The following is a 10,627-nucleotide window of genomic DNA, read 5'->3' as shown; positions in this document are numbered from 1 at the left end:
CTCGGGATGTTCAGAGTGGAGGGTTGGGTGGGGACAGGTTGAGTTTAATGCAAAAGCTATCATAAATGCAAAGTATAGGTGCTTAAATCTTACAAATACTATGCCCATGAGAATTCCATATGTTGCTGGAAGAAGAGCCCCTCCTCACATCTCCTCCTTCCCTCTTTTTCCTCACTCCTCTCCCCTTTTCCTCTAGTTCTCTTTCTGCCTCTCTTTTCTCCACTTCTTCTTCCTTTGCTGCTTTAAAAGCAATGTATTGTATGAAAACATCTTTGCTCAGCAGTGAGATCTTACAGGTGAGTCATTTCTCCCCACGCTTTCTCTGCTCTTTATTCCTCCCTTTCTTCTCTGACCTCTCCTTTTTGTTCTGGAAATGTGACCTTGCAGTGAGCAAATAAATGCCAGCTGAGATGGCCATTTGTTTGGCACAGCTGTAGCTTCAGGACAACGCTAGTCCCAGAGAATTTCAGGCTGTAAGCACCGAGGACCAGATTATACCTCCCTGACTCATGTTGAGTCAGGATTTTACTCCAGAATTAGCAAGTCTACCCAGCGTAAACCCCTACTCAGATTAAGTAAGGGGTTAGAATCTGGCCCATAGTAAATGAAGAGCGCAGTTGTATAATAATTGCCAATGTAGCTCAGTGTGTGACTGCTCTGTTCCTGACATGCATCAGAAGCTCACATAACCCAGTGTTATCTCCCATCTTATTGACAATTCACCACTGAAATACATGGAATCACCAGTTTTACACAAATTTTAACTATTCATGAACCTTTACTGATTACTGTGTTGTTAGGTGCCTTGCCTTTTATCCATTAAAGGCTCTGTGTGCGAGTGTGTAGCTTCTTTATTACATTGAATAACATCCAACTTTTCCTGCATTCTTGGGGAACGAGTGGAAGCAGTAAATACTTTGAGATGGGTTGATATTTCCAGTGCTGTGTCTCAGCTCAAGCATGTTGATCCACTGTACTTGAAAGCTATGAATATGAATCACATTCCTGTCACTGGGATCAACTGCAGATCTGTGCTGTCAGTGCAGCCCATAGCCAACAAAGGCAGGGGCTTGAACTAAACGAGTACTGGCATTAGCGAGAAGGAGAGATGAAAACTAAGGTTAAGGACACTTCATAGAGGGAGGTTTGCATAATGCGGCAGTACTGAAGTTTCCCTCGGTATAGCCTGCTACCTGAATACAGCTTCTGTGACAGAGTTCACCACATGCCTCTCATATCTTGTAAGCCCTTAATCCTGCATAAGTGATCAAGTGTCACAAGGCTGATGTGTTTCTCTTCTTTAGTCTTGGCTTGGGAATTTACTGACGTTTCAAGATGCAGACTCAGATTTACTTTTGTTGTTTGAAAATAGAGAATGGCAAAATCAGGGATGGATTTGATTTTGCAGAAGATGAGAAGGATGTTCTTTTGTCTGGTTTTGTGGCACAGGACTGCAGGCCAGGAGGTCTCGGTTCTGGTTCCCAGCTCTGCCTCTGACCGACTGTGGGACCTTGGGCACATTCCCCTGTCTGTGCCTCATTGTCTGTAAACTGAGACTTAAGTGTTTGTAAGGAGCTTTGAGATCCTTGATGGTGCTATAGAAGTTCCAAATGTAATTATAAAACATTTGAAGTTGAGTGGTTGGCTCTGGGTCACTCCCAATCCCCCCAACCAAAAGTATTAAGGAGTTTAGGCTATATGACTCTGGATTTGGCTCAACTCCATATATGTACAAACAAAACTGGGAAGGGACAAGACTTTTCAAAACCCAAACCAGGGTATTTCAGACCGAGGTGCCATTTGTTTAAGTTATCCACCACCAGCAATCCATTATGAGAATTACAGATAACTTGTTCCGGTTTTTGCCGCTCAGTAATTGAGAGAATGTTTATTTAAAATGTGCACGTGGAGCAAAACCCAAATATCTCCACTTCTATATTTCTCAGACTAACATTGCCTCACTAAAATAAGTACGAAGATTAGATTAATTCAGTTGTTAATTACCCAATTCAAAGTGCAAAGTAAGGAGTTAAACAAAACAGAGAATCCATCTGGTTAAGTGCTTGGCTGGAGATATGTGATGACTAAGGATTTCCAGAGACCTCCCTGACATTCTCTGCTTCAGCCCCTGGGGTTGAAGGACTCTGGAGCTGTCAGCCAATGGGGCCCTGGCAGGGTTCCAGAGACAGGCGACGGGGGGGCCCCCTGCAAAGTTCCAGTGACAGGTGACAGACTCCTGAGGGGGCCCTTCTCAGGGTTCCAGCGACGGGCGATAGCCTCGCACGGGGGGAAGGGGACGCCTCGGGCGAGCGGCTGGGGGTGTCCCATTTTCTCTTTGGGAAATATGGTCACCCAGCAGTTCCAAACCACCGTGGGCGGAGGGGCAACCCCACAGCTCCCAGCCACCACGGTGGTGGGGGAAACCATGGAATCGCAGCAGCAAGTCACAGACAGGTCACGGCTTCCATGAATTTTTGTTTATTGCCCGTGACCTGTCCATGACTTTTACTAAAAATAACCATGACAAAATCTTAGCCTTAGTGATGAGACAAGATGGAACCACGGTATTGACGGTATTTGGGTAGTGTATTCAGTGTTTGCACAGAAACAGACACTGATGCACACTCATTATTGGAGTACAGCTTTGCTAAATTAAGATTTGGTCTTTTGAATCCAGCAGATCAAAAAGTTTCATACATATTTTTTCTGCACTGTCAGCAAAATAATAATGTACATAGACATAAAAACCTGAACTTTATATATATGCACACAGGGATGTGTGTGCACTCATATATATGTGTGTATACGCATACTTAGAAGTGAACATTCTTAAATGCTGTATATGTATATGTGTAATATCTTATACATATAAATATATGGTCCATCATTCTAATTCCATGCACAACTGCACTATAACCATTGTGGTTTATACGATCACACTTCATAGATGCATGACTCACTGGCTTCATTCATGTTTCCATATGTATGTAGAAACATAGCAAAGCAGACATTCCTAGAGACATTGCAGGACAACCTCATTGAGATGGACATTCTCACCTCCTCCCGACATGACGGTGCTTACAATGATGGGTATGTGACACTTATGTGGTCTTTCTGTTTACTGTACAGTCATTATGATCTTTGCATGAAAGCATTTGTCACTTCAATGATGTTTTAAGGGCAATGCCATTTTTTGCCTCTTCTAAGATGGCTTTAAAAAATGAGGTTCCTGAGCTTGGAGCACAGCATCCTGTACATATTAATGGGACCCTCATTAATATGCTGATGATCCATAGCATCTCATTGGCTTTCTTTGCCATTTTGAAAATCATTTCACTAATAAGCTGTATCTGTAGCAATTTACAGTCCTTTACAAACTAAGGTTACTTGCATTTCAGTGAAGACTTTAAACTACTATGAGGCTGGCTGAACAATACTGCAAATGTTAAACTGATATTTTCCAGGTTCATTGCCTTACAAAGGAACAGAAGTATCTTTTTGACACTGATAGCAGTGATGATAGGGCATTTCTTTAAACCCAGGCCTTTGGTGTTGATTTAACATCCCATTTTGATGGTAACCATCACTTTTTTAATTTAACTTTTGATCATATAACTTTTTAAGTTATAAACGGCTTCTAAGAAGATTACACATTACACCGAACCTGTATGACATGCTGTGTGTTAGTGGTTTCCTAATTAAATAATCATCATCAACTGCAATACTGCTTGTTATATTTGTACACTGCAGATGCCTCTTCAATGGGGACCAAATAAATCTGTAGCTAAATAAAGCAAAGAAATAAATTAATAGTGGAGACACTGCTGCAAGAATTAAAGTTTTAACCTAGACGAATAGTGGAAATAATGAGTCATGTTGTAGCAACCATTATTTTGTACAGTTAATTAACGGGTTTGCCAGAAGTAGTATAAACATTGTTCTGAAAGAAAATCCACATCACTTTATACTGCACAAATTGTTCCATGACTTTTCTTCACAGCAATGTTTCTGCATGTGAGAGTTCGTCCCTATTATTACATGTGTGTCTTTGAGATGGAAACCTTGGGCCACATGCTCAACTGGCATAAACCAGCCTAACCCCATTGACTTCAGTGGGGCGGTACTGATTTATCACTGCTCAGGATCTAGCCCATAAAATCATGACTAAAAATACTAGCTGCACTGGGCCTGATTCTGATCCCACAGTAGTGGAGTTACTCCTGATTTACACTGGCCTAGAGAGAGGAGAATCAGGCCTACCACCCAGGCTACCACTGTTTCTCCTTCCTGTCCCTTCACTCCTGAAGAAAATCCAGGAATAGAGGGATTCAGGTGCCTTAAAGTTCTCAAGAGCTTTTCCTGAAAATTGGAGTTTTCATTTACAGTTTGTCCCAACTCCCATAGAAGTCAATGGGATTCTTTCCTCTGATTTTAGTGAGACTTGCTCAATGTCCTTACATTATTGTCTTCCATAAAACAACTAGGCTAAAATATGGCTGCTGTCAAAATGTAGGGATGGAAAACCGGGGACACTGTGGCAATTTCGACACCGTGAAAAGACTCCCTTTTCCCCATCTCCACACAGCAAAAAACAAACAAACAAAACAAAGGTCTCTTGCAGCAATCAGTATGTTTGGATAAATGTTCATGCTCTCCCCTACCTCCAACTTGCTCCCATTAAAATTCAATTGAAAGTTTCACTGGGAGCAGGCCCTCAGTCCTGCTTGCGTGAACTGATCTGTCCTAGCTGTCCTTGGGATCTCTCATTTCACTGTAATGTGAGCTTTCCTGTGGAGACATCTCTTTCTGTCGAAGTGTTCTCTGCAGTATTGTTGGCACTGTGACGTTTTTCCTTTACTCTGTGTGACTTGTCTGTTTTTTATTCTTCTCTTCTGTGCATGGCATCCATGTATTTACAAAACATTGTGTGAAGCTGCTTTCTTCACTCCGGAAGCAGCCACCATCCCTAAGTTTTGAATTCTGCCTCTGCTTTTATTTTCGTGAAGAGTTACCTACTCTTTGTCTTTCTTCCCTCAGGCACTTCCTGTTTAAACCCGGAGGCACCTCTCCCCTCTTTTGTACAACATCACCGGGATATCCCCTGACGTCCAGCACTGTGTACTCACCTCCCCCTAGACCCCTTCCCAGAAGTACCTTCTCTAGGCCTGCCTTTAATCTGAAGAAACCCTATAAGTACTGTAACTGGAAATGTGCTGCTCTGAGTGCCATTATCATCTCAGTCACGCTGGTGATCCTGCTTGCTTATTTTATCGGTAAGCATATTCCACTTTTCAGCCTTTTTATTCTCTACCCTCAGCGCCAGTGTTGCTAACATTTGGGAACTGCAAGACCAAGTTGGTTACACCCATAGTAACTAACAAGTAAGGCCTCTTGGGGCTTGTCTAGATGGAGAGTTAGTGTGTGGCAAGCTGAGGTGTAAATCTACAACACACTAGTCTGCCGTGCGCTAACTGGCTGCATGGACCATGCAACTGCGCACTAAAAGTTCTCTAGTGTGCTTTGACATATTCCAGTCTCAAATAGCAGCAAGTCAGTGTGCACTAGGGAACTTTTAATGTGCAGGTGCTGGGTCCACATGGATCTTTAGAGCGCAGCAGGCTGGTGCACTGTGGATTTACACGCCAGCCTGCTGTGCACTAACTCTCTATCTGACAAGCGCTGAAACCTGTGTAAGCCCATTGAATTTGGTGGGTGTTGCAATGTGGGGCTCACTTCATTTAATAGTACCACCAAGGTTTAATAGAACCTGTTCCATATGCTGTATGTAAAGAGTTTGAATTGTTCCTTTTCTGCTCGAGAAAGTGTTGGAATCAGCTAGAATGAGACAAGCCCTCCTACAATAAACCATAGTAGCAAGACTGGGGTCCCGACTGTGCTCCCATCAAAGTCAGTGGGAGCCGAGTCAGACTCCAAATCCTGAAATGTTGGCTCTGTTCTTACTCCGGCAAAATCTCCACTTGGCTTGGAGCTAAATGTTGCTGGTCTTACACGAGTAATTTTATTGAAATTAATGGAACTACTTGTATGAATAAGGGGAACAGTCTGGGAGTTTTAGTAGACTGAGGAAGTAGTTCAGGGGCTTTCGCTCAACATTTTGAGGGTTAGTGGAATAAATTAACTTTGAAATACAGAAGATCTGGAAAATTTGCTGTCCTGTTGCAGCTGTGCAACGACATTTTTGTTTGAGTTTTGTCTGCAATTGGTTTCCTGGATTTCTAAGGTTTCCAGTGCTTATTGCAAGGAGCAACTGAACTAGTAAGGTGAGAATAGTATTCCTCAACTTCTAAGGTCTAGGTATTACCTTTCGTTTCTCTTCCTTCTTTGCTGATAAACCTGGTATTAGTTTATATAGGTTCTCTGCTAGACTCCTCTTTTAAAATGGCAATGATGCAAACTGTTGTGTAGCCACAGATGAAAGAGCCTGTTCTGTGTGGCACAAACAAGCTGTTGTCTTTGATTTCACTGTAACTTCCTGTAGGCTAAAGATCTGTAAAATGTTGCGATAAGAACTAGCAAATCGTTACCTGGATTGAAAGATTTTTCGCTTTCATTTCATATGTGTATAATTATTACTACAGTTACCACCAATGATCAGTTTCACCATGTTCCCTTTATGTGTGCTGCTCTAATGACTGAATCTTTTCCACTGCTGACTTGTATTATACTTCGGTCACTTTTGTGCTTGCTATAATAGGAGCAGAAATGATTAATTAACCAGCATTAAATCAGTAGCAGTTTGATGGAATGTACAGTCAGTTTTCATCATTTGCTACTTACGTTTGAGCCTGTCTGTCTCATTTGTCTAGCATTCTCCTTGTGCACTGAACAGGGTTCCATTGGACATTGTCTCTCTGTGTCAGAGAGGTATCTCTTCATAGCTCACTTAAAACGTTGGTGTCCATTAATTATGACTGTGGATGTATATACACTTTGCTGTGTTACAGACAGGTCTGGAAGGCTGACTTGCCCCTTAATGGTCTCCTGTTCAGAAACCTTTTCCAGCAGTTTTGAAGTCCTGATTTAATTCATAGTTAATATGGTTAAAAATTATGTCCATGGGTTATGCTTAGGTCCTTTTTTCCCCATTTGGATGAATCCTGTGGCATCTGCCAAGCACTGTGTGTTGCTGGCAAGGTGCCAGGAATGCTGATCAGGTTGAACTGTCGTAATTATGGGTCGTTATTGCTAATTTCTAAAGGAACTATCAATTATTAAAAATAAAATTCATCGGTTCAGTACAGCATAAACATATTTAACAAAGAGTATCACTGCCAGGCCCAATGATTTAATCAGCAGGCAAAAAAGCAGTTATTTAATTAGATTTTGATGAAAAATTGTGTTTAATTTCAAGTATAATCAATTATTAATTACTGTAATGAGAGACTCTGACTGGGTTTACTAATTAACTCATTTAAAAATTATGAATAACCTTTTCATTTGTAATTATTTTTTACATCCTGTCAAGTTGCAGATAAGAATTGTATCACCTACCTAAAAAAATTTACTTTGATCAACTTCTGACAAGATGGGTTGTATCCTGATCAAAATTATGACGTTTTTAATAACAATGCATTTTTTAATTTTCTGATCTGTTTACAAAATAAGTGCTTATTTATTGTTAGATCACTGATATTTATGTACATCTGTATTTGTTTGTCAGAGTATTCAGATATCCTTACTCATGTTGAGTAGTATCTCACTCCTATTGATTTCCCTGAGACTGTTTGAATTGTTAAGGTATTGTTGAACATGAGTAAGAGTGGCAAAATATAGCCCTTATTATGTCTAGTGAATGTTGATAACTTGGCCAGTTGCCACTGGCTCTTGCTAGTTAAAGTAATTATGGAAATTCTCTTTTATGACCATTGGCCCAATCCAAAAGAAGTTGAAGTCAATGGAAAGACTCCCATTAAAGTGAGCAAGCTTTGGATCAGGGCCCCTGGCAGTGATTTGGAGTTTAATTCTCTTTCATCCACCTAGCAGTTGATACTAATGCTCCAGTCCACTGGGGAAGGTAGTGCACCAGAATGCCATTCACAGCACAGCCCTCCATTCAAATGAAAACAAAAACAAAAAAACTACCTCAAGCAGAGTTTTCTTAACCTGAAACGAGCCAGAGACTTCATGAACTCCACTAGGGACTTCGCTATTGCCAATATTTTTTATGTGACGGGTGCTCAGATACAAAACAGACACACACACAGATATTAGAGAGATGAGGTGGGTGAGATAATATCTTTAATTGGCCCACCTTTTGTTGGTGAAAGAGACAAGCTTTCAGGCTTACACAGAGCTCTTGCTTAGGTCTGGGATGGATGGACGGATACATCGATCAGCATGAAAACAAAGAGCCATTTGGACCTTTTTGAAACTCTTTGCAGGAGACAGTTGCATTTTTTTAAAACACATCTGCAGCATCCACTATGTTATCTATTTAAGACTGAAAAGCCATAGAGCAGCAGGTGTATTTCCATTTTACCAAAGAGTTTATGCTCTTTAATAGTCTGTGGCTTATTTATCTTGCTGTTCTTTCATTTCAAAGATCTGGGGGTGGGGGGCAATTGGGAAAGAAGCAAGAGTCCATATAAACTTAATGACTGGCAGCATGTGTAAACATTGTGCTCTAGCTGAAGCTTTTGCAGGATTGAATCACTGGTCTTGAGAGATAATGGCAAACAAAATAGAAAAAAGCCTATTAAGCATCAGAGGCTATTTTTCATTGGAATTAACCAGCTTTAAATTCACTCTCTACTATCTTTTCAAATATTCATTGAGACTACACTAAGTCAATTGCAACAATGCACACCAATAGCAGAGCACTGCATGCACTGACAGCTAATGCAAAGGAAGAGCCTTATATCCAAATCCTGAAGACACTTCACAGGCTGGTCTTGTAAGGTGCATACGCCAAAGAGAAAACTGTATTAGGTCAAGGCTGCAACATAAAAACTGCAAGGGCAGTGAAATCAGAGCCACTGAAAGGAAAGACTTCTTTAGGCAGCCTGTAACTAATCTGCAAATTTGCTGTTCCTGGAGGTCATGGAAACACATGTTGTGGCTGTAATTTTAACAGAAATTGTTCATTTGGGGACTGTTTGTACTATTTTCAATTATACAAGGTACGGCAGTAACAAGGATGAACAAATCCTGTGCTCCAGAGTATTAAACTGTGTAGTTGGTTGGGAGAGTCAGGAAGGAATTTTTTCTCCCATGTACAAAAAGGCACAAGTGGCAAACTCCAAATCCTGCCTCCTTTTCTGCAGGCGTGGAGGGCTTTGCTTGCACTGGAACGAGTCTGGTTCCACTGTGCAGTAACTGAATAGAATTTGGGGATCCCGCATGCCCCTGCCCGCCCCTCTTCCAAGGCCCCGCCTCTGCTCACTCCATCTCCCCTCCCTCTGTTGTTCGCTCTCTCCACCCTCACCCACTTTCAGCGGGCTAGGGCAGGGGATTAGGGTGTGGGAGGGGGTGAGGGTTCCAGCTGGGGGTGCGGGCTCCAGGATGGGGCCAGACATGAGGGGTTCAGGGTGTGGGAGGTCGTTCCGGGCTGGGGCAGGGGGTTGGGGTGTGTGAGGGTCTGAGGGCTCCGGCTGGAGATGTGGGCTCTGGGGTGTGGCTGGGGATGAGTGGTTTGGGGTGCAGGAGGGAGCTCAGGGCTGGGGCACAGGGTTGGGTTGTGGAAGAGGATGAGGGCTACATTTGGGGGGTGCAGGCTCTGGGGTGGGGCTGGGGATGAGAGGGTCGGGGTTGCAGGAAGGGGCTCCAGGCTGGGGCTGAGGGGTTCCCGGCTAATGGGAGCAGCAGAGTCAGCGCTCGAGGTGGGAGCAGTGCGTGGAGACCTCCTTGCCACCCCTGCACCTAGGAGCCGGACATGCCGTCTGCTTCCGGGAGCTGTCCGGAGCCAGGGCAGGTAGAGAGCCTGCCTTAGCCCCGCTGCGCCACCCACCGGACTTTTAGCAGCCTATTAAAATCTCCCAGATTGCTTTCAATAGCCCCCAGGAGATCAAGGCCAATTCTGGTAGACTCCCGGCCAATCCGGGAGGGTTGGCAACCCTAATATGTGGTAGGAACAAGGGCTGCTAGGACAGGTCTGTGGAGAAGCTCTGCTATCACTCCACATCTTGGGAGAAAAAATTCTGTCCCCATAGAGATCATAGGCATTAGAAATGGAAAAGACTTGTTAGATTATCCAGCTCTTTCATGTCCACCAGCTGCTTGGCTAGATACTAGGAACAGCATTGGTTTCTAAGTGAATTAGGGATGAAGAGTAGTTGCTTTCATCTGAAACAGAAGAAGTATCTTCCTGATCCAGTTACCAGGCCAGATGGATGTATAATTTGATGTAGTAAAGCACTTGCTATTTTCCTGCATTTTAAGCATGTGATGCGGTTGCATTTCACAGACACCAAAAGAGATGTGCATTTGATTCAAATTAAAGATACGGATGGAAAATGTATTACAGAGCCAAAACAGCCACTCATTTGATTGGAGTCAGATCGCTCTCTGCTATTTCAGCTCTCCATTTATTTAAACTCCTTACAGCCACTGTTTCACTTAGAGTTGCATTGCTCACGGCCGGCAAAAGGCTTCAACAGTAAAACGGTTC

At 42.7% G+C, this 10,627-nt stretch overlaps 1 protein-coding gene across 2 annotated transcripts in view; it reads left to right on the top strand.

Annotated features, from left to right (window-relative positions):
* Window positions 1-10,627, top strand: part of TENM4 (teneurin transmembrane protein 4) — a 419,617-nt gene that overhangs the window by 180,279 nt on the left and 228,711 nt on the right. Inside the window, exons 4-5 of one of the 2 annotated variants that reach the window (XM_024200637.2) lie at window positions 2,992-3,090; window positions 5,038-5,273. In XM_024200637.2, coding sequence (XP_024056405.2) covers window positions 2,992-3,090; window positions 5,038-5,273 — 335 coding nt within the window. The remainder of the gene's footprint in view (window positions 1-2,991; window positions 3,091-5,037; window positions 5,274-10,627) is intronic. The other variant, XM_029911562.1, reaches the window with a different exon arrangement.

Source organism: Terrapene carolina, unplaced genomic scaffold, assembly GCF_002925995.2.
Source record: "Terrapene carolina triunguis isolate 2854851 unplaced genomic scaffold, T_m_triunguis-2.0 Scaffold97, whole genome shotgun sequence".
Taxonomy (NCBI): domain Eukaryota; kingdom Metazoa; phylum Chordata; order Testudines; family Emydidae; genus Terrapene; species Terrapene triunguis.
This window is presented reverse-complemented; position numbering and strand designations above follow the sequence as displayed.